At 45.7% G+C, this 23,533-nt stretch overlaps 2 protein-coding genes across 2 annotated transcripts in view; both read right to left on the minus strand.

The window, feature by feature from the left end:
- The window catches only part of STT3B (STT3 oligosaccharyltransferase complex catalytic subunit B), a 190,091-nt gene extending 166,862 nt beyond the window's left edge, over positions 1-23,229 (minus strand). Inside the window, exon 1 of the mRNA XM_040353087.1 lies at positions 22,611-23,229. Within this exon, the coding sequence (XP_040209021.1) occupies positions 22,611-22,891 (281 nt within the window). The 5' untranslated portion in view covers positions 22,892-23,229. The remainder of the gene's footprint in view (positions 1-22,610) is intronic.
- Positions 3,639-8,850, minus strand: LOC120940313. The gene is made up of 2 exons (XM_040353086.1): positions 3,929-8,850; positions 3,639-3,759 (listed from the first exon to the last, which is right to left on the minus strand). The coding sequence occupies exon 1, from the start codon at positions 6,887-6,889 to the stop codon at positions 3,932-3,934; it is 2,958 nt and encodes a 985-aa protein (XP_040209020.1). The 5' UTR covers positions 6,890-8,850; the 3' UTR covers positions 3,639-3,759; positions 3,929-3,931.
- Positions 23,230-23,533: the final 304 nt, after the last annotated feature.

Here is a 23,533-nt window from a genome sequence, read left to right on the forward strand (position 1 = left end):
ATCTCTCTCCTGAGCAGGCATGCAGAGCAGACACGGACACAGCCCTGCACTCCATGATCCGCCAGACGAATGGAAGATAGAACCACCATCCATCTGTTTTTGGCGGATAGGACCAGATGGCGGCGGGTGTCAGAGGACAATGCAGGGTCCGATCAGGTCTGCCTCAAAAACCGACAGGTGGACCTGATTGGACAGTCTGTGCCAATGACCATCTTCAATGGGCTTCTATGAGATATACAATGCACTCAGTGATAGATAGATAAACCACATTTGCTACATGTAGCACGTTTATTCATCTCATCATTGGAATCTACAGGTAACTTTTGACTTGCAGTACAAATCCAAGTCTGTAAATTGGCCCTTGATCCTATAATTGATTTAGCCAAAAACAGTTTTCCAATGCATTTAAAACATAATGAAGCTCAAAAGCAAAAACAAACTAGTAAAAAAATTACCAAGAACACACACACACACACACACACACACACACACACACACACACCCCTTGGGTCATACAACCACCAGCTGCTTATATAGTCCCTGCTGGTTGCCAAAAAACACTTCACAAGTCCCTTGAAGTATTGCAGGTAGATCTCTAGACTTTGATATCCGAAGCAGCCTTGATAAGATCCCATTTTCACCTTTTTTACTCTCTGTGGTAGTCTGAGCTTGACAAATCACAGCAGATGCCAGACGTGTTTATATACATAAATGAACTCTGAAGCACAAAATAAAAATATAATTATATCTAAATTGTTACCAGCTGCTAATTCTGCCATTAAGAGTTTCTCATAATTCTAACCTTCCTTTTCTTAACCACTACTTAACCTCCTTCCTGCATTTATCAGCGTCAAGTCTTCCATCTGCTTTTTAAAGTGAATCCAAAGTTCATTTACAATATTTCCCCCTGACCCACCCCTTGATGCTCAGGGTTCAAAAACAGCAAAGTAAGCATAGATATACTAACCCTGTAAGTGCCCTTGCCCATTCGCACTGGAAAAACCATCAGTCACTACTAGGTCACATAAAAAAATACATAAAAAAACACACACACACACACACACACACACACACACACACACACGTTTTCCCCCATGTGCCCCGTTCACCCTGCAACTCAGCACAGAGGTGAAAATGCAGTCACTTTGTGCACTCCAAAAGTTGGCAAAAAAAAAAAAAAAAAAAAAAAAAGAGGCCAATGCGCATCATGCCCGCCCTACTGCCAGCTCACTGTAGTAGGAAACTGACAGCAGTCCACACTATTCCAAAAATAAACTACAATAAAAAAAATTAAGGTGCACCAGCCTAGTACGTTATCCCACTAAGCATTTATTTATAAAAGGACACTCAAAAGTGTTAAAGTTGTTTTGTCCACCTCATGTGCGCCTGAGGCTTGGGAGGACATCACCTGGATTCATGTGTATTGCGTGTGTCAAGGGTAATACCCTCTGAGGAAGAGGGCATTTACCCTTGACACTCGTAAACCAGCTAGATCCAAGCGATATCCTCCCAAGCCTCAGGAGCACATGAGGTGGACAGAACAAGTTAACAACTTAGATGGGTTTTGTCTATAAAGCAGGTACATGGTTACTTTTATAAGTATACTTTTACTAATGCTGCAGGACCAGCAAGCAGCCAGGAGGGATTAGTCTGCCGGGCAGTGGAGGAAAGGCTAGGGTTGTCAGTTAACTTTTGGGCCGCTTTAAAATAGTATTAAAACGTTCCTCTTTCCACTCAAGTATTTGGCATACACCCTGTTACCCTGCACAGGAAGGTGAAGGTTCCACGGGAAAGGCGAGTATGCCGTGTCTTCTCTTGCAAAAAGAGAGATTTTTTTTGGCACGGCAACAGAATTGCTTAAAAAACAATACATAATTGCTTTTTTTTTTTAATGAAAATACCTGTGTGTGTATTGTTTGCAATTAGTGCATGGGGCAACTATATTTGCTCATTACATATGCAGTGCTACACTGATTTAACAAGTCGGCTGACTAAGCAAAAATGACATCCTACTGGGGGGCCAATTCATAGCTCTTACCATTTAAGAGTGTAGAATTATTTATTTTAATATATATATATATATATATATATATACATATATATATATATATATATATATATATATATATATATATATATATATATACATATATATATATATATATACATACATACATACATATATATATATATACATACATACATACATACATATATATATTTTGGCAATACCACATCCTGTGTCTCCGTGCGCCCCCCAACTCCCCCCGCCGTGCGATCGCGTCGGGCCACGCCGGCCGGTAATTGAGGCTGCGGCTTTGTGGCCTTCTGCAGGCCTGTGGTTCCTTCTGTGATCCGGCACCATCTTGTGGTGGCTGCTGGTATGACATACAACCAGCAATGCTAATGGAGCTTCCCTTGTGTTTCCACCGCCATCTCCTTCCCTCTAATTAGAACACACCATTTTTTGGGGAAAAAAAATACACTTTTAATTAAAAAAAAGGAACATTAGCCCAATTTTTTTTTTTATATTGTGAAAGATAATATTACGCTGAGTAAATTGATACCCAACATGTCACGCTTCAAAATTGCGTCTGTTTGTGGAATGGCGACAAACTTTTACCCTTTAAAATCTCCATAGGCGGCGTTTAAAAAAAAAAAAATTCTACAGGTTGCATGTTTTGAGTTACAGAGGAGGTCAAAGGCTAGAATTATTTCTCACTCTACCAATCGCGGCAATACCTCACGTGTGGTTTGAACCCCGCTTTCATATGCGGGCGCTACTCAAGTATGCGTTAACTTTTTTAGCTGGCTCCTAGATTCCAAGCAAATTTGTCAAACTCTGGTTTAAAGCCAAAATCCAGGCAAACCGCAAAATACACAATATAAATTCATATACCTTATGTACACCGTATTACCCGCCAAGGTCCTGCATGCTTGGCCCAGTGCAAGTTTCCATTTGCTCAGTAAGGGATCTCTTGCAGCAGTTTGGTTTGGCAGCATGTGGATGGCAAATGAAAAAATCCCTCTGGTCTTACCTCTAAGTTAAACCCAAATACATTGTTTAGCCATAATAAGACAATTATATGCTGATCTGCTCCCTTCTTGACAGTCAGTGGAAAAGAGACTGTCATGGATATCAATACTTTTTTTATCTGGGATTTCCATAGTTAAATGTTCCATGTTTCGTTTTTTTTTTCTTTTACACTCCACTATAACAAACGTCCTGCAAAGCCCGCTAACAAAAAAGGTGGGTTTTTGATCTAATGTCCAAGTCTTAGAACCAGGTTAATAAAAAGTACATGAGAATGAACCCTTAGCAGAAGAAAAGCATTAGGAACACAAATAACCCTGAAGTGAACATGTTTACCCAATGAAATGAACTGCACTGTTCAAATTATATTAGTAAAATGAAATATTTTCATTTTCGGAATAGCACTCAAGCCACCACTGCAACCAGGAATATATTACAGGACCAATAAAATGGGAGGCACAGCTTTACTTATAGAATCAAGCCACTGAAAATGTACCAATTCCTACTTAAATGCATATTAAAAAAAAAAAAAAAAAAAAAAAAAAAAAAACCGGAGTTAGGCTTACCGGTAACTCTTTTTCCAGGAGTCTTCCAGGACAGCCATGAGATATAGCTCCTCCCTCCGGGACAGGAAACACATTAACCCCAATTATAAAAGGCGGTCCTCCAGGCCTCTTCCTCAGTATTACCAAGAATTCCTGAAGGCTCTGAAAGACATAAAATTACTAACACACCGTCAGTACATACATCCACTTCCAGTTAATAATATAAACACCGGGTGGGAAGCCAGGCTGTCCTGGAAGACTCCTGGAAAAAGAGTTACCGGTAAGCCTAACTCCGGTTTTACCCTTTCGTCTTCCAGGACAGCCATGAGATGATTGGCAAGAAACTTACTTATCAGGGTGGGGCTACTGCTTGGAGGACCCTTCTGCCAAATGCCTGATCCTTCTCAGACATCAAATCCAGGCGATAGTGCTTGGCGAAAGTAGTATAACTTGACCACGTTGCCGCCTTGCAAATCTCTTCTGGAGAAGCTCCGGCCCTCTCTGCCCATGAACTCGAAACAGCTCTAGTTGAGTGTGCCTTAACAAACGGGGCCTGTTTGCCCTGTAACTCATAAGCCTTTCCTATTGCCATCCTGATCCATCTAGCAATGGAAGATTTAGACGCTTTTTGTCCTTTTTTACTTCCCGAAAAATTCACAAAAAGAGAATCAGACTTCCTAAAAATCTTGGAAGCTTCTAAATAAATTAAGAGGCATCTCCTGACATCTAGTGAATTTGGGGATGCTACCTCAGAGCTTGAGGTGGAACAAAAAGAAGGTAGGACAATGTCCTGTGTCCTGTGAAATTTGGATACTACCTTTGGGAGAAAACTGGGATCTGTTTTCAAAATAATTCTATCCTCAAAAATCAACAAAAATGGTTCCTTAATGGAAAGAGCCTGAAGCTCACTCACCCGTCTGGCTGAAGTGACTGCTACCAAAAGTACTGTCTTAAGTGTAACCCATTTAAGGACGGATTCCTCCAGAGGTTCGAATGGACTCTCTGACAGTGCCTTAAGCACCAAAGAAAGATCCCAAGAAGGACAGGCTGTTACTCTTGCTGGCTTTGATCTTGACAATGCTTTGAAAAAACTTTTAACAAATGGGTTCTGCTGTAGGGAATCCTGTAGAAAGATACTAAGAGCTGCCACCTGTACTTTTAAGGTGCTAGGGGAGAGCCCTAATTCCACGCCAGCTTGCAAGAAGTCTAAGATAGCTGGAATCCCAGGTTGGTCCAAACCCTGTTCTTTTAACCACGAGCAAAATCTCTTCCAGTATTTTGCATAAATTGCCCTTGTTACTGGTTTCCTGCACTGCAACAAGGTCTTTATGACCCTTTCAGAGAAACCCTGCGCTCTTAATAACTGTTCCTCAGAAACCACGCAGTTAGGTTTAGTCTGTCTACCTGTGGGTGCAGAATTGGACCCTGTGAAATCAAATCCTTCCGGACTGGAAGGTGAAAAGGGGGGAGAACACTCAGTTTCTTCAAAATTGCAAACCAGGGTCTCTTTGGCCAAAAAGGCGTGATTAAAATTAGATCTGTTTCTTCCGTCCGGAATTTTTGAAGTACTGCTGCAATCATCCTCACTGGAGGGAAAGCGTAGCAGATGTTGAACCTCCAAGGACCGGAAAAGGCATCTATCCTTAAGGCCTGGTCTCTTGGGTGAATTGAAAAGAACTGTGTTACTTTCCTGTTCTGTTCGGAAGCAAACAGATCTACCTCTGGAAGACCCCATCTCTGTATTATCTGAGAGAACACCTCCTCGTTCAGGGACCACTCGTCCTGCCTTAATGGCTGGCGACTTAAGTAATCTGCCAGAAAATTCTGAGTGCCCTTTAGGTGGACAGCTGTTAGCGAAGACAAGTTGGCTTCTGCCCAGGAGAGGATCCTGCTGGATATCTCCTGAAGAGCAGGACTTCTTGTCCCTCCCTGCTTGTTCAAGTACGCGACAGCCGCTGCGTTGTCTGTGCGAACTTGCAGGTGCCTTCCTACTATGCTTCTCTGAAATGACTCGATCGTCCTTAGGATCGCCAAGAGCTCCCTTTGGTTTGAAGAGCGGCCTGCTTCTGAGGGAGACCAAGCTCCCTGAGCTACTTCCTCTTCCAAGTGGGCTCCCCACCCCCAGGCACTGGCGTCTGTAGTTACTATTCTTTCCACAGGGAAGGTCCAATCTAGACCTTTGCTCAGATTGTGGTGTGTTCGCCACCACCACAGTGTCTTTTTTACTCTGTCTGAGATTAGGATCGGTACTTCTAAGTCCTGGCTTTGACCACTCCAGAGACGAAGCATAAGTTCCTGTAAAGGACGTTGGTGAAACCTTGCCCAAGGAACTGCTGGAAAACATGATGTCATGAATCCCAGCACCCTCATCACTTCCCTGACCGAAGTCGGCTGATTGGACTGTAACAGGGCTACTGCTTGATTCACTTTGGCAATCTTCTCTTCGGGGAGATAAATCTTTTTCTCTACCGAAGAGATCCTGTACCCTAGGTACACGACCTCCTGGGATGGGATCAACTGTGACTTGTCTCGGTTGATAATCCATCCGAGTGAGGAGAGAAAATCCTGTGCTATCTGCAGATCTTTCTCTAGCTGTTGAACTGATCCTGCAACGAACAGCAGATCGTCCAGATATGGGATCACAGTGATCGCTTTGTCTCTTAGAGGGGCAAGGGCCTCTGCTAGAACCTTCGTAAAGATTCTCGGAGATGAGGATAGCCCAAAGGGGAGAGCTTGGAACTGGAAATGTTGAATCCTTGCATCCACCCTTACAGCCACCCTGAGAAATCTTTGGTAATCTGGGTGTATGGGAATATGCAGGTAAGCGTCCCTGAGATCCAGGGTTGCCATGTAACACCCTGGGAACAGACATCTTGTTACCGTAAAGATCGACTCCATCCTGAACCTTTTGTACTTCACAAATTTGTTCAGAGGTCGGAGGTTCAGGATCATCCTGAATTTTCCCGATGGTTTTTTTTACTATAAAGACATGGGAGTATACCCCTTGTCCCTGCTCCTCCTGGGGGACCTGAATTAGGACTCTTTGATCCACTAACTCTCCCAGAGACAGGAACAAGGCTTCTGCCTTTGCCCTGTCCCTGGGCGGCTGAGTAACCATAAAGTTTAGGTGAGGCAGTGACGTTAACTCCAGTTTGTACCCGAACTTTATCAGATCTAATATGAACGGGCTTGAGGTTGCCTTGGTCCATTGTGGGAGGAACTGCCCCAACCTTCCCCCCACCGGGACCCAGGCGTCACTGGGCCTTTGGGGTGGATTGAGGAGGATTGAACAAGATTCCTCCTCTTCCATGACCCTTCTGACCTGTCCAATGCTTTTTGGGCTGACCCTCTTTCTTTTGGTTCTGCCAAAAGCCTGATCCCTTGAAGCCTCGAAAAAAACCCTTTCCTTCTGTCTTCTTCTTTTCAGGAAAGGCCTTTTTTCTGTCTTGAGTTCGCTCCAATGCCTCCTGGAGGCCGGCCCCGAACAAGTGGTCTCCTGAAAACGGTAATCCGCATAATTTTAATTTTGAGGCGGCATCGCCAGCCCAAGTCTTTAGCCATACAGATCTTCTGGCTGCATTAACCAGAGCTGCTGACCTGGCCGCTAACCTCACTGATTCCTCTGAGGCATCTGCTAGGAATCCTACTGCTTTAATTAAGAGCGGAAAGGATTTTAGAAGCTCCTGTCTGGAGGTACCAGCTAAAATGTGTGCTTGTAGCTGAGCGAGCCAACACTCCAAATTTCTAGCTACACAAGTAGCTGCGAGGGCTGGCTTTAAACCTATAGAGGAGGCATCCCACGCTCTCTTTAACAACAAATCTCCCCTCTTGTCCATTGGATCCCTAAGGGAACCCAGATCGTCAAAGGCCAGATCAGTCTTTCTTGATACTTTGGCTAAAGGGGCATCCAGCTTAGGAACTTTGTTCCAGGGATGTGATACATCCGCTTCAAACGGGAATCTCCTTTTAAGGCTACCAGAAAAGAAAGGTCTTTTCTCAGGTTGTTCCCATTCACGCAGAATCGTATCAATTAAAGATTTATGAACCGGAAAAACCCTGGTTCTATTAGCATTTCCTTGATACATAAGGTCATGCTTTGAGAGCTGAACCTGTTCTTCTGGGATCTCTAACGTCTCATAAATAGCATTTAGAAGATCCCCAACATCGTCCAATGATAACTTGTATCTAGACACCCTGGAGGAATCCTCTTCCCCTTCTGAATCAGATGCTGAACCTGCCTGGGAGGAAGCAACTGATCTAGGAGTCCTCTCCCTACATTCTTCTTCCTCCTGAACCTGAGGAACAGAAGAAGCACTAGAGGTTCTAGGTAGGGACGAGGGAGGACCCTGCATCTTGTCAATCAGACCTTTAAAGGACTGAAAGGTAGATGAAATCTCATCCTTCACAGATGACAAAATCTGGTGACAAGTGGTTACTGCATTATCTTTAACCAAACTATTGACACACTCGGGACATAACGGCTTTTCCCAATTAGAACTTAGCTTAGTCCCACACACGGCACATTTCTTTCTAGGAGGCTGGTTCTGAGATTTGTCATGGACCTTAACCTGTTTAAAGAAAGCAGACAAAAATAGACCTCATTATAACCTGGCCAAAACCCTATTCACCACTGTGAAGGTTCCTAGAAAAGTGCCAACCCTCCACCATTAGGTTCACCACCAAGGGGGGGTATTTGGGTCTAGTAAGACCCCCGCCCCCCAGCGTAAGCCATGTGCTGTCACCAAGCTTACCTGAGAGGCACCGGAGCCTGTTGAACCTGGATCCAAATGAGCCACTGCTGCCTCCATGGTTCTTGGTGTCCTCGTTCAGCGCTCCGAACACACACACACCAGCGCCGGGTTCCCTCACCGCACCTCCGCGCCCTTTTTTGAAACCGGAACGACGTTTCCGGGCGCCCCCTGATGACGCGCTTCCGCCGGGGAATACGACACTTCCCCTCTTTGGAACGCAGGAGCCCCGCCTCCCGCTGGCGAATCCGGAAGATCCTTCCACCGCACGCGGTCTGCTGGCGTCTCTCGCCTTACCGCTGCCAGGGGATGCTGCAGCTTGGGGGACCGAGCTCCTCCGTCACCCGGGGTCCAACTCTCGCCGAGTCCTGGCGGAGGTGAGTACAGCTACACTCTCTACCCCTAGGGCCAGAGGTGTGCTGTTGGGAAGAAAAAAAGGTAGGTTCAGCCCTTTATACAAAAAACGTTCCTAATGTGCTCCTTCCCATCCGGCAGGAAACACAAAAAAACTGAGGAAGAGGCCTGGAGGACCGCCTTTTATAATTGGGGTTAATGTGTTTCCTGTCCCGGAGGGAGGAGCTATATCTCATGGCTGTCCTGGAAGACGAAAGGGTAAATAATAATCTTAAAGCGGAGCTCCACCCTAAAGTGGAACTCCCGCTGATCGGAACCCCCCCCCCCCCGTTGTCTAAAGACAGGCATTTGCACCCACTTCCGGCCACACAGTCTCGGGCAGACTGCGGGCATGACGTTACCTCCCCCCCCGTTGTGTTCTGGGAACACTCGGCTCCCAGTACACAGCGGGAGCCAATCGGCAGGCGTAGCGAGACTCGCGCATGCGCCGTAGGGAACCGGGCGCTGGACTCTAGGACAGGTAAGTGCCCCAATATCAAAAGTCAGCAGCTGCAGTATTTGTAGCTGCTGGCTTTTAATTTTTTTTTTTTTTTTCCAGCGCACATCCGCTTTAAGGTATTAAAGCGGAGGTTCACCCAGTTTATGTATTTCACAATTTTTTCTGCATTTGCATCAATGAAGTTACACTAAAAGATTTTAGGTTTACTTCTGCTTTTATATGGTGAAATGAAACAGCCAGAAGCAACTTTTCTTTATGTCCAGCGATATTGTCAAACATCAAAAGGTGGTGTTCTAAGATGTTTTGATGGAAAGCATGCTGCCCCAAAGTAAAACAGACCTTTCCATGTAGGATGTTTGCTGACTTGCAGTATCAGAAGAGTAGGAATTATCAAAGCTTATTTTGTCAATACTTTTTAATAGTAAGCATTCAAATACTAGAACTACATAAATACTAGATTTCCACCGCTGTGCAATGACCTGCAGCTGCCCTTCTGTTGGGTTGTGGCATCCTATCCGCTCCGACGGCTACTGCAGTCACACCACTCACATGGGACTTCAAGCAGAATGATGCAACAAAATAGCAATCCAGAGGTTGGTACTGCCAGGAAGATGTCAGTGGTACTTTGCCCCAACCCCCTCATCGCAAGTTCCTCCAGCTGTGAAAGGGGAGAGAAGTCCCATAGAATCACTGCAAGTGCTCACAGTATATATATATATTATATATATAATCTATATCTAAAAAAAAAAAAAAAAAAAGAGAAAGAGGGGGAGAGAGAATCTCCATCCATTATTTTTAGGAAGTCTGCAGTAATATCTTGTCTGGATGAGAAAACTTTGCTTCACATACAAACAGTTCCAATAAACTCCTAAAACGGTTATGCATCTTTCAGAACGTTATTAATAGTTTCTCTGCTTTAAGCCAAGTTGAATGACGTTCACAGATGTTCCTAAAAAAAGTTTCAGAAGCTTATGCTAACTGAATCGAAAAGATAAAAGTTTTCACGGCGGAGACATTTGAAATGGTAAGGGAGATTCATCGAACTTGCCACACAGCAGGCGACGTAAAACAGGCATATCAACTTTAGATGGCCAATAATATTAGAGAGATCAGAAGGGTCAGCACTGCGAGAGGGCATGTCTGTTTCTTCAGCAAGAATAGCCAGCCTGCTTGCAATCGGTTGTAAAATGCATTTTAAAACACAGAATACGCTTTTTTTGTGCTGGGTAGAGCCAGTCATGACAGTTGTGGCTTGGAAATAATGTAATCGTACACCACAAGCTTTTCTCTTAACAAAAATTGCCTCCGAGTCCAGTCTAAGGTTTGCAGCATTTCCATATTGCCGACTATATCATTACTCAGAGTATTTAAAAGGATAAGTTCACCTGTGGGAATGTTACGCGTTATCCCTCATTTTTACGATGAAACATGTTCCCAATGCTGCAGCCGCTGTGCGACGGCTCCCATTGACTAAATTGGAATTTGGCATGCTGCGCGACTTCAAGTCGGATCCCAAGTCGCCCCTGCGTGAACCAGCTCTGAAGCTCTACTTTTAAAAAGAGTGCAGGACTCGTGAGATAAAAGAAACCCGTCATGAGATAAAATAAAGGGGGAGTAGGCTGCCAACCTGAAAAGATCAGATGTCTGCCTTGTCTTACTTTCAATACTTTCTAAATCACTGATCTGGAACAAGGTCACCAAGCATTGAATTGTGGGGGTCAAAAGTCAGCATCTGCCACAGAGGTCAATGATGGCTGAGGAATGGCCACACAAAGTTTTCACAGGAATTCAACAGACCATAGAGTAACTTATTTCTCACATCAAAAAGTGAAGATTTCCAGGGTATATGGAACACCTATAAATGTTAAACATCCAATGCACCTTTTGTCTTGGACTCCTAAAATATAGCAGAGCACTTCATGGTATGCAAAGGTGCCTAGGCACTCCCGTACTTACAGCCTTGTATCTTTATATCGGCAGTAATAGATCCATGAAAGCATTTTTGTACTGCTTGCTAGAGCAAGTACTATATCTACCTTCTTTGTACATTATGTGGATTTGTGCTTTGCCAATTCCTCCTGCAGTTTCTTGAATATTCCTTAACCGGTTGCCAGGTCACCACGCAAGAAGCAAAAGTACTCTACCAAGATGGCGGCTCCCACAAAAAAAAAAAAAAAAAAAAGCACATTAGTGCATGGCAAGTCAGTCATGGGGAAAGACCAGTGGCAGAAAGACCTACAGGCAATGCTGGAGAGTAGTCCTTCGCCCTCTTCTTGCCGTTATGTGTCCTTTTTAAAGTGGTTGTAAACCCTCTCTGACATGTTTTATCTACAGGTAAGCCTAGATTAAGGCTTACCTGTAGGCGTTTGCAATATCTCCTAAGCCTACACGGTTTAGGAGATATTTGCCAAAAAGTATGCGCACCGTAGACAACGACGCACTGAGAATGCTGGTTTTGTGAATTGGTCATGCCGGGTTTTACAGCTCCCGTGCGCATGCGCAGAACATGTTCGCTGCTCCAGCCAATCACAGCGCCGGAGCGGCGATACCCGGAAGTAACCTCGGGGGAGAGGTCGACGAGGACGGCTTTGGGGGCCTTCGATCTAAGGAAAGCTATTCATAATAAGCTAGTATGCTAGTCATACAAGCTCATTATGCCTTTCAGGGGGTTTTTTTTGGGGGGGGGGGGGGGTTTACAAACACTTTAAAGCTCGCTATCAGACAATGCATAGCAAGGTGGCGTAAAAAAAACAAAAAAAAACAAAAACGCTGCATACTGACGATTTCAATGCTCTAATAAAACGGTGCTGTATCAAACACGCACATAGAAGCCCCATATGGGATCTTCCTGCTTTTCAGTCTCAAACAGGGGAGGCCTCAGGTGGGACTTCTATGTATTCTCCAGAACAACGTTTTCTTGAATGCCAAGGTCATCGGTGCGCAGCCATTTGTTACTGGCTACCATTATTATGTAAAAAGCTTGGGAACATTGACTTTTCTTCCTTTTGTCAGAGTGGTGAGGGTGAAAGAACAGGACCAGCCAAAACATTTGCAGGAAAGGCCGACGTTTGCATCTCATCCACTCTTATCAATAGAGCAACTGTCACCGATATACAGTTTATTTTGAAGCAAACTAAACCCATCAATTTAACGTGAAAAACTTCAGTCAGAAAATTAACGCCTGCTAAATCACTTCAGGATGGCCCCTTTTGCAGAATAAGGAAAGGGATGGTCGGCACTCAGGATGACATCCAAATAATGAAATACATGTTAAAGCTGTAAAAAAAAAAAAAACACTTAGCTTTTAAGCTGTAGTCCTTAGTCAAGGCCCCTTTTGCAGGCATTGCTACGTAAAACATTACAAATAAGTGTCTATACCAGTGTTTCTCAACCGGGGTTCCGCGGAAAAACCTACTTAAGGCGGCGGATGGGCAGATGTACAACACTGAATTTCATTATCCTTCATGCGCACTGCTGCTTACACACAGCACGCATGAATAGCCAATAATTCTTCTAGTTCCAGCTCCTTTAAGGTCAGGGGGCGGAGCAGGGAAGCAGTGCAGAGAGCGGGAACGGGAGCCAAAGAAGGAGGTCTTATGGCAACGCTGACTGGGAAGATACAACACGTGGCTAAATTGGAAGGTGAGCTCTTACAGCGGCTCTCGGTCTGCCTCCCCTGCACTGTATGGCATTGGGCATCATTATATATGGTTGTGCCGAAGTCGATCACTCCGTACAACCAGCCCTGGTTTTTTTTTTTCCCCCCCATTCGCTCACTGCCGCCGGCTTTAGGCGCCAGCAGTAATCGTTGGAGAAAGCCTCCCGCTGTCACAATACAGTTGCGCAACGGGAGGGATTCCCTCAAAACGCTGCCTGTGTTGATCGGGAAATCAAGCAATTATCTTTCCTTCAACCCATGCTTAATCACTTCCCACCCGGTAAATAGTATATTGACGTCCGAGAAGTGGTTTTGTTATCCTGACTGGATGTCTATTGACGTCCAGCAGGATAACATGCCGGCGCGCAGCGATCGGTGATACGGGGTGTCAGTCCGGTGGAGGCCGTTTACCACGTGATCAGCCGTGTCCAAATCACAGTTGTTCACAATGTAAACAGGAAGAGCGGATCTTCCTCACTCACGTCTGATAGACGCGAGTAGAGGAGAGCCGATCGGCGGCTCTCCTGACAGGGGGGGGGGGGGGGGGTTCGCGCTGATTGTTTATCAGCGCAGCCCACCCTCGGCTGCCCACACTGGACCACCAGGGAAGCCGCCAGGGCCCAATAAAGCAATAAAAGCCAAAAATATTCTTTTAGCACAATAGATGCCTATCCGTGCCCACAAATGGGCTGGCAACATGGCACTGACTGAAGTGATGCCCAATGCCATCAGTGCCACTCCTCAGTGCCCATATATGCCGCCCATCAGTGCCGTAATTGAAGAAAAAAAAACGTACTTATTTACAAAAAAAACAGAAAATAAAAAATAAAACTTTTCAAAATGTTCGGTCTTTTTTTAGTTGTTGCGCAAAAAATAAAAGCAGAGGTGATCAAATACCACCAAAAGTTGTGGGAACAAAAGGATAAAAAAAAATTGTTTGGGTGCAGTGTAGCACGACCGCGCAATTGTCAAAGTGCGACAGCGCTGAAAATTTGCTTGAGCAGGAAGCTGCGCAAGTGCCTGGTATGGAAGTGGTTAAAGGAAAGAAAATTGTATAATGTATTGCCTGTTTAACTCTGAATTTGTTTTGTTGTTCAATGTCAAAGCAGCAAGGAGAGAAGGATCAAACCGACTCTACAAAGTCACCATTCCTAAATGAGGCTGAAAGCAAACACCCAATTTAGCAGAGCACCGTGTACATATTCTATGCATGCCAAGGATAAAATAAAACATCAATGTACATGCTGATCTCCATAAAACATGTAAACTATGCAAACTGTCACATTTCAACAATTGCAGAAGCAGACAATGAAGAACTACCTTTATAAGAAGAGCTGGATGCAGTTCTAGTATTTGAACTATGAATTCTAGAATCTTTATTTTATTTTATGTGCCTATTTTTCCTGCAGACCAAGATATCTGTCAAAAGGTGGTATTACCAGGAATCAATACAAAAAAAAAAAAAAAAGCTGGGTTCACACCAATACACGTCAAGGTAGATTGAAGGGTCTTTTGAAATCCATGCTAGGGCAAGAAAATGGGAAGCCAACTTGTTTAAACATGTGTTGTAACGCTCATTAAAACACAGATGTGAACCCCATGTAACAATCGCCTATTATTCGCTGTAACAAAAAAAAAAATTTTTAACTGCTCCAACAAACCTGGCATTATAATTCGCCACAAATCTTTCACTATGGTGAACAGCTCCGGTTTTATTTGTGTAGAGGGTGCCCAACCTTTTTAAGAGTGAGGGCCACTTAAAGCGGATCTCCCGTGCCAATACGGGTTTTTTTTTTTGGGGGGGGGGGGGGTAAACAGCTAATATCAAGGCTTAAAGAAACTCACGTTTCTCTTGTCCAACATCCGCTCCTCTCTCTTTCTGTCTGTAATAATGACTTATATTTCTTAGTGTCTGCCGTTGTCATCTTCACTGTGGGCATTAGAATCCCACCAACATGAACTTCCTGGTTGCAGTGATGCTGTAATCCCAGCATCCACCGCTCGATCTCGCGCATGCGCACTCGCAGCAGCGTCTGTTCCCATAACGGCTGGCGTAATGGAGTTTTTTGTAACGCCCGCCCTCCTTCCTTTGTTTGTTTATGTCGCGCGTCACTTCCTGCTCCCCGAAATTGCGCAATGTTTCCTCTAACAGACCAGAATATGATCACAAGGGAGCTATGACACAAGCTCCCAGAAGACACTGCGCGGTACAGGAAATAAAGAAAAACCCGAAGGCTGCAGAACGGAAGGGGAACGAATACATCTGGTACTGTACATTTTTATTAAACTAAAATATCCGTTTGGGCATTGTATTGTAGCAGTAGTATTAAGATTGTCTTTAAATTCGGGTGGCGCTCCTCTTTAAACAAATTGGTAACTGGTCGTGGGCCACAATATGCAGAGCGGATGGATGACAGGTATGTGTGCACTCTGCATATGCAGAGAGGACACAGCCCACTCTACCCCAGGGGCCCTGCGATCCACCCAGACAGAAGGGGGATGGATCCCCTTCCATTTTGCATTTTTTGGTTGTTTATTTAAGACGTTCGCCTCAACGGTGAATGGGTGGGTCTAACTGGGTCGGACTGATTGCGTGAAAAGGTCTTAAGGCTGCTTTCACACTGATGTTCTGCGGTTTACCCACACTGCGGGTGCAGTGCACCTGTGACTTTTCTGCAGGTTAGCTGCACTTTGCCATAGACTTCTATTACGTTATATCATGCAGGTGTAGTGCACTTTCGAAAAGTGCACCAAACCTGCCGGTAATAACAGAAGTCTATGGCTCAGTGCAGGTAATCTGCAGGTGCACTGTGCCTGTGGATCAATTTAAAAGCAGTCCAGCAACTACTGCAGAGCAGATATGCCCATATACACACTTAGTAATAAACTTACCTTTAATAACAGTCTTCTAAGGTATTTCCGGCTGCTGCTGTACCAGGCGGAGTGCATTTGGCATCACTAAGCCTGTGACAGGAGTTTGCGCTATACAGGAAGCATCAGTTTATGGCGCTCAGCTCCGCAGCCGATTGTTTCCTCTACTGCCGGCTTTGTTCCCAACACTGATGCTGTGGGATGGTGGGTCGGCGATCTTGGCTTGCCAGCCCGCCATCTCAGAGCAGGAGGTCCTGGGCCACATCAGAGGGCTCCACTGGCCGGGCTCCCCTGATGTAGAGGCTCAGCAAGGGTAGACAACCATCCTAGCAACTGTTGCCCTTTGAAGCATAGATTCCCCAAAAAAAAAAACTCCCATTTGCGCTCCTTGAGTGCAATAATGAGCGCCTCTGGGGGGGGGGGGGGGGAAATCACAAGAGCACAGTATTACTTGGGCTTAATTCACATGTCCGCTTACCTCGATGAATGATTATTCTTGATAAGTTATTGGCCCTTTCATCTTCAAAATAAAGTCCCTGCACACTGTTGGCTTGCAGTAACCACAACACAAACCATGGCATCATTCATGGGACAGCAGTCAGCAGATTTGTACACAATAAAAAAAAAAAAAAAAAAAACACACACACTACTACCTTTGTTGGAAAGTATTTGGCTGCGGCCTTTAATAAATAAATATAAAAAAAAAAAAAAAAAAAAAAAAAAAACTTTATTAACACGTAAAACAGCTCAACCTGTATAATCAAAATAAAGGGAATCTCCCCACTTAAAGGGCTTGTAAAGGAATTTTTTTTCCCCCCCTAAATAGCTTCCTTTACCTTAGTGCAGTCATCCTTCCATTTTGCTTTAAAATGTCCTCATTTCTTCTGAGAAATCCTCACTTCCTGTTCTTCTGTCTAACTCCACACAGTAATGCAAGGCTTTCTTCCTGGTGTGGAGAAAGCCTCTTGAGGGAGGAGGGGGCGAGCAGGCCAGTCAGGACACTCTCTACTTTGCAGATAGAGAAAGGAGCTGTGTGTTAGTGGGCGTCCTGACACTCCAAAATTGAAGGATGCGGTAAGTGAAGGAGGACTGCACTAAGGTAAAGGAAGCTATTTAGGGCAAACATTTTTTTCCTTTACAAAACCCCTTTAAACATATATAAAAAAATAAAACTTTATATCCAAAAACCGTCCCCCTTAAAAAGGGTGACACCAGCCACACAATGTAAAAAGCGTGAGGGAGGGCGGGAACGAACACCACAGCTGATGCTACTGAGGCGATTGAGCCTCTAGGGCAGTGGTTCTCAACCTTACTGCGTGACCCCTTGATAAAATTTCCCAAGTTGTGGGGACCATTAACAGAAAAATTATTTTCGTAGCGTGGCGCTCCCTGAGTCCCCTCCACTCGTACAGTATTAAAACCTCATATGGTAAATTTTAGGATGTACCACTCTCTTTGTTCTCTTTTCTTTCCCTTGTATCTCCCTCTATCCCAATTTCTTATTTTGTTCACCCATCCTTCTCTTTCTTCCTCACCTTTTTTCCCCCTCCCTTCCATGTATTCTCTATCTATTTTTATTCCATCTTTTACTCCTGGGGGGGGGGGGGGGAATAGAATGAGTGGCAATGCTGGGGGGGGGGGGGGGGGGGGGAGTTCTGTTCAGCCAATTTATGTGCTCTTGATCAAAGTCATCTGAGAACTGTAGTGGGGATTTTTAATGGCAACTATAATCACAGGTAGTATTATTACTCACTGTGTCTCTGACTGTGGTGTCTCGTAGCAGTGACCCCTATGCTGAAATCAGGTCTCCTCCAGCCCCTCCCACCTCACCAGTCAACTTACCTCTCGTCTCTGCCCCCCAGCCATGCCGTGAACTGAATGTGCAGCTGTTAATGGGCTGAGTGGGTGGCCGTGGGCTCCAGGAACAGCCCTGCTGGGCAGCCGCAAAACAGTTGGGAGAGTGGTGCGGGAACAGCCCAGGATTCGGTGACCCCTGGCAACTCATCATTTGACCCCCAGGTTGAGAACCACTGCTCTAGGGCTCTGAATCCCCCCTTTTTAAAATTAGGAATTCTCCACAGAAAACCCCCTTAGCTGCCCAGATACAGTGGTCACCTGACCAGCTTAGGGCAGCCAAGGGCCAATGGGAATGCTTCTTACACTTTTACAGACTCGGGGGGGGGGGGGGGTGGTGTTACCCAATAGTAAACTAGCAAACCCTTACACTGCCTAGCTACAGCCTGACCTGATTTCAGAGGTCAAAGAGCCAATGGGAACGCTACCCGCAAATTCTGCTCTGAGGGGAGACTAGAAACCTCCACTGCCGCAATCCCATGAGGAAAGAGGGAGCTTAAAACTGTTTCCCCCTTTTTCCTCATGCATTCTGAACTACGCTTCAACACACTAATACAGTAGCGGGCAACAAATGCATGGTGCATTGCGGTGTGTCACATTTACAAAAAAAAATATAATAATAATTGTTATGTCCATTTGTCAGGACATTTAATCTAGAGCAGGAATCTCCAAACTACGGCCCATTGTTTGCCTTTATCTGGTACTTGGGGCACTATTCCTCCCAATTCCTCCCAAGCCGACACCAGCGAGGAAGAAACCAATTCCTCCCAAGCCGACACCAGCGAGGAAGAAACCAATTCCTCCCAAACCGACACCAGCGAGGAAGAAACCAATTCCTCCCAAACCGACACCAGCGAGGAAGAAACCAATTCCTCCCAAACCGACACCAATGGGGCATGGTTTACCCCCACCAATGCCAAGACATTTTCTACTTAGTCTGGCAACACTCCGCCCCCATAAAATCTAAAGTACAGCAAATTGGCCCTTTGTTTAGAAAGTTTGGAGACCCCTGGTCTAGGGGAACAAAGAAAGACTTGCATACCTACCAGGGCTGTGGAGTCGGTAGATAAATGTTCCGACTCAGATTTATGTACTTCCGACTCCCCGACTCCGACTCCTCTGTATTAATATGCGAATGTATTTTATACATTCCTTGAGGGAAAGAAACGCAACCTACCACAGGACTACTGGCTGGGAAGCCAACAGTCTACTGTATTGCACAGTTTAAGCAAAAGACAAACACAATGAAAACAACGTTTTTTATTCTAAAACATGATTTTCCTAGGAGAATCCCATAGTCATGTTTAAAGTTTAAGCTAACAATCGGAGTTTACAAGTTTTTATAGCCTTAGCTAAATGACAGCAGTTTTTCCAATGGTTTACAGCTTCAGTCTTGAACTATTGGCCCTCCATTCCCTTCACTTATACAAGTGTCTCACTCTCTAGTCCTGCAAAAAACATATTTATTTAATCCCTTATCAGTGAGAGGCTAGGTTACACATGGACGCTGCGTTCCCTGTAAAAGCAGAACACAACACATATGGAAAGTATAAGTATTGCAGCTCCTAATTGTGCGTTGCGTGCCATATAGTGAAGCGCATGAAAAGCATGCTTCTTCACGGTCACTTAACGTGTTCGTTTTGCGGTTACGTGAGGCACTGCATGCATTGGTCTTTATTCTTACAGTAGAGAAGTCATTAATTATAACTTTTTGTGAATTGGGACATTTAAACTTGCTTTTTTTTTTTTTTTTATTCCAATCTAAATTTAGTAGGAGTCGGAGCATTGTTTGTCGACTCCGAGTCCAGGTACCCAAAATTTCCCCCGACTCCGACTCCACAGCCCTGATACCTACTCCTTTGTCCCCCCCTCCCTTCAGCTAGAACGATCCCTGCATCTTCTCCCACACACTCCAGTGGTCTAGGGTCCCGACATCGAGAGCAAAGCAAAGTCAATCGCCTTACACTGGGCATAACGATGGCAAGGGCCACTGCCTGCGCATGGGGGAGGGGGGGTGGTTGAGAGTGGAGGATCAGGTAAGTTAAACGGTTTGTCCTCTCACCTAGAAGCAATCAGCTATTAACCCTTGCAGACACAGCCCCCACTGTCAGGCTGTAAGAAACTAAACAGAGCAGCAAGCAAAAAAAAAAAAAAAAAAAAAAAAAAAAAAAAACATACAAATATGCTTTCAGTTTTTTTTTTTTTTATATAAAATAGTATGATTGGAAGAAATTACTAGAAAAAAAAAAAAAAGGGAAAGGATGGAAGATAAAAAAAAAATTATAAAAAAAAAAAACCATCATCAACTAGACAAGAATGTTCTCTCTAATTGTGACCGATACAACCTGCAGAACTTGTTTTGGATCTGGGCATGCACTTGCGTGAACAATAAAAAGCAAGCATTTGGCTGTAGCGACTTCCTTAAATGCAAGAGACATGTGTCAAGGCCATGCATTCTCTAAATCAATGTCAAGCAGACAAGCACTGAATCCAATAATTATTGAGAGTATACGATTCAGCTATACAGATGTCACATCCTTAAATTACATTGGAGGGTATCCAGTGACTGACAGGCCTATTGAGTGCGCACAATGACGCCAGGTTAGCCTTTGTGGATAGACACCACATTGAGATGATCTACTTCCTGCTTCTCTCCTTTAGTTCCGCAGCAGAAATGCTTTCTCCCCGCACACAATACGTCTGCACAGCTGCATTACATGCAATTGCCTGTTCCGCTAAAATAATATGCCTGCAGAAAAAGGTTATTTCCTTTGAAATCGCATGGAATCAAAGGCAGGATTGTTACCCAAGCCACAACAGTTTCATAATCACTAGAGTTTGAAGAGCCGGCTCTGGGATTTTCTAGCAGTGCCCTCGCTCCTGCCAGACAGCTATGTGACGGTGCACAAGAAAGAAGGGCATATGGCAGGGTGGTGGATGGCACCTGCACCCAAAATCAGCTCTGCACAAAGCATGCTTTCCTTATGAAAAGGTCTTGTCCATCCTGACAATAGGATATATAAATGCCAAGGAGATCTCTTTAAAAAGCAATAAACAGCAGACATCCCTCTCAGGCAAATGTCATCCATTGCCGAATATTACATTAAAAAATGTGCTCACTGATCAGAAATAAAAGTGATAGCAGATCACAGCAAGACATGCCAAGGACCATCGCGCTGCAAGCAGAAGTGTCATCCCTCAAAGTATAGTGATCAGATTCATGAAGGATAATTTCTGATTGGCCGAATGATAGCACTCTGTAAAGACCAGTCTACATGTGCAGCAAGAAACATGTTAGGACTTTCTCTTGAATATGAGAGCGCCGCCGCCTACACGTACGTTTAGTTTCAGCCACACGTTTCATTTCCAACAGAAAGTAGGCTGAGGCATTCTCACACATTACTGGCACTTTTATCATTTCCGCTGGCAGGGAAAAGGTCTTATTGCAAAACTGCCAGCAAAGAGGAACCCAAGTGACATGTATTTTATGTCTGTACAGAGGCTGCTCATTGTGAGGAATGGTGGGGGAGGGGGGGGGACAAAAGTCATTCAATACTGAACACACACAAAATGACAATTCAGCTGGCGGCAAATACACATGATGTATACATAGAGAGCTACTAGAAAGTAGGACAAGACTTCACAGGAACAGTCCCTTCTAGATAATCTCACAGCCAATGGATGGTCTTCATACAGGAGGGGCGAGTCCAATGAGAAAGGATCCGGTGATCACAATAATAAATAGCCTGGCAGCAATATACAATGTAATCCCAATATGAAGGGCACAACTAGAAACAAAGTCCTGTCACTACACAGAGCCATGGCATACTCACCCACCTACACTGGGCACAGGAGCACTAATGTAAGGGGAATACTTCTGACAGATATAAGGGGGCAACTGATCCCTACAGTAAGAGGGGGGGGGGGGGCTATCCACTGAGCCATCAATGTAGAGAGGGGTGGGCACACAACCAGCCACTTACCAATGTAAAAAAGGGGGCAACTGATCCCTAAAGTAAGAGGGGGGGGTCACACCTTCTGACAGATATAAGGGGGCAACTGATCCCTAAAGTAAGAGGGGGGGGGGCTATCCACCAAGCCATCAATGTAGAGAGGGGTGGGCACACAACCAGCCACTTACCAATGTAAAAAACGGGGCAACTGGCCACTGAGCACCAATGTAAAGGGGGGGGTCACATTTGACAGATATAAGGGGGCAACTGATCCCTAAAGTAAGAGGGTATCCACTGAGCCATCAATGTAGAGAGGGGTGGGCACACAACCGACCACTGCCCTTCTAATGTAAAAAGGGGGGAAACTGGTAACTAAGCACCAATGTAAAGTGGTCACACCTTCTGACATCACATATAAAGGGGGCAACTGATCACTAAAGTAAGGGGGGCCATCCACTGAGCCATCAATGTAAAAAAAGGGAGGGCACACGCAACAAGCCACTTACCTACCAATGTAAAGGGGGCAACTGAGCACCAATGTAAAGGGGTTACTACTTCTAAGCACCTCAGCTATAAAGGGGCAACCGATCCCTAAAGTAAGGGGGGGGGGCTGTCTACTGAGCCATTAATGTGAGGGAGGGGGCAACTGGCCACTTACCTACCAATGTAAAGGAGGCAACTGACCTACCAACGTAAAAGGCGTTAGTTCTCCTATTGACTTCTATAGTAAAGGGGAAACTAATTAATATTGGGGGGGGGGCGACACACCAATGCAGGGGGGGTCTTACTCCTACAAATATAAGGGGGGTCACACCTGCACTAGCCACCAACCTAAAGGGGTCAACTCCCACTTGACCACCAACAGAAGTTGGCACCTCACCTAGTGACCACCATAAGATGTCACCTGTACAGCAGCCTCCAATGTAAATAATCACTCCTCCCCCCCACTATCTCCTCATTGGTCCATTTGAAGACTAGCAGTGACAATGATCAGTGTAGGATGCATGGAGGGGGCGGGTCCCTCGTGATGTGTGAGCGGTGTCCCCCTTCCCCGGAAGTGCCCCCTGGTTGTCACCCTGTCATTGTGTACTCACCAGGGGTCGAACTCATGAATGATGCTCTCGAAGCGGATGACTGCGAAGAGCCTGGAGCTGAAGCCGGCCAGCCAGGCCAGGAAGAGGATGGTGAAGGAGAGAAGGGACTGCCAGCCTGCGGGCTGCGACAAGCCCCCCGATAGCGCCCCCACGGGGGAATGGACAACCACGCTGTTGTTGGCCGAGGATGCCGATCTCCCGGAGCTCAGGGCGGGGGAGGAGGCCCCGGAGTTGACGGTTGTCGCTTTGTGCTTATGATCCAGGGTTGCGTGCTCCGCCATGTTGGATTCCCCCCCGCTGGGCGCCGCTCCTCCTCCTCTCGGGTGGGGGGTGTGTACTGGAGGTGGGGAGGGAGGGGGGGATGTTCGGTGACGGTTGGCGGAGCAGGGGATGAGGAGGGAGGTTTAAAATGCGCGGGCACGCGGCTCGTCCGTTAGATGGCCCCAGCAGTCCCCGCGTTGTCCCGATCGCCTGCAGCTGCACACTCCCGCTGCCCGGCCGGTCTCGCTGTCCTCATCACACTCTTTAGGGTTGGTCCAGGGAAGGCCGGGATCACCGGAGCCGGCTAGTGCTCCTCGCCTCTCTGCTCAAATGACATTTCCTACTCAGCGCTGACTGGAGGGAGGGGCTTCACCGGGCCAACACGCCCACTCCCTAAACTCTCAGCCAGTAGAGGAGCGACAGGTACGTGGGAGGCGGGGCGTGGACGAGACGACGACCAGTCGCGGACAATAGACCCGTGAGTCACGCCTCCTCACTGGCCGTGACGTAACCCGCAGGCGGGGCGTCCATAAACACTTCCCCGTAGGCCTACGGCACGTGCTTGTTAGATGAACGGGAAAGTGCGGGATGACGGACGGGTGTGCCTAGCCAATGGCCGCGCGACGCTGATAGGGTGGGCGTGACCTTTAGTAAACTGCGGG

This window comes from Rana temporaria, chromosome 5 (assembly GCF_905171775.1).
Source record: "Rana temporaria chromosome 5, aRanTem1.1, whole genome shotgun sequence".
Classification (NCBI taxonomy): Eukaryota; Metazoa; Chordata; class Amphibia; order Anura; family Ranidae; genus Rana; species Rana temporaria.

Coding starts and splice junctions, on each gene's coding strand:
- LOC120940313 (XM_040353086.1), bottom strand. CDS start 6,889: ATGGAAGAGGAGGAATCTTGTTCAATCCTCCTCAATCCACCCCAAAGG.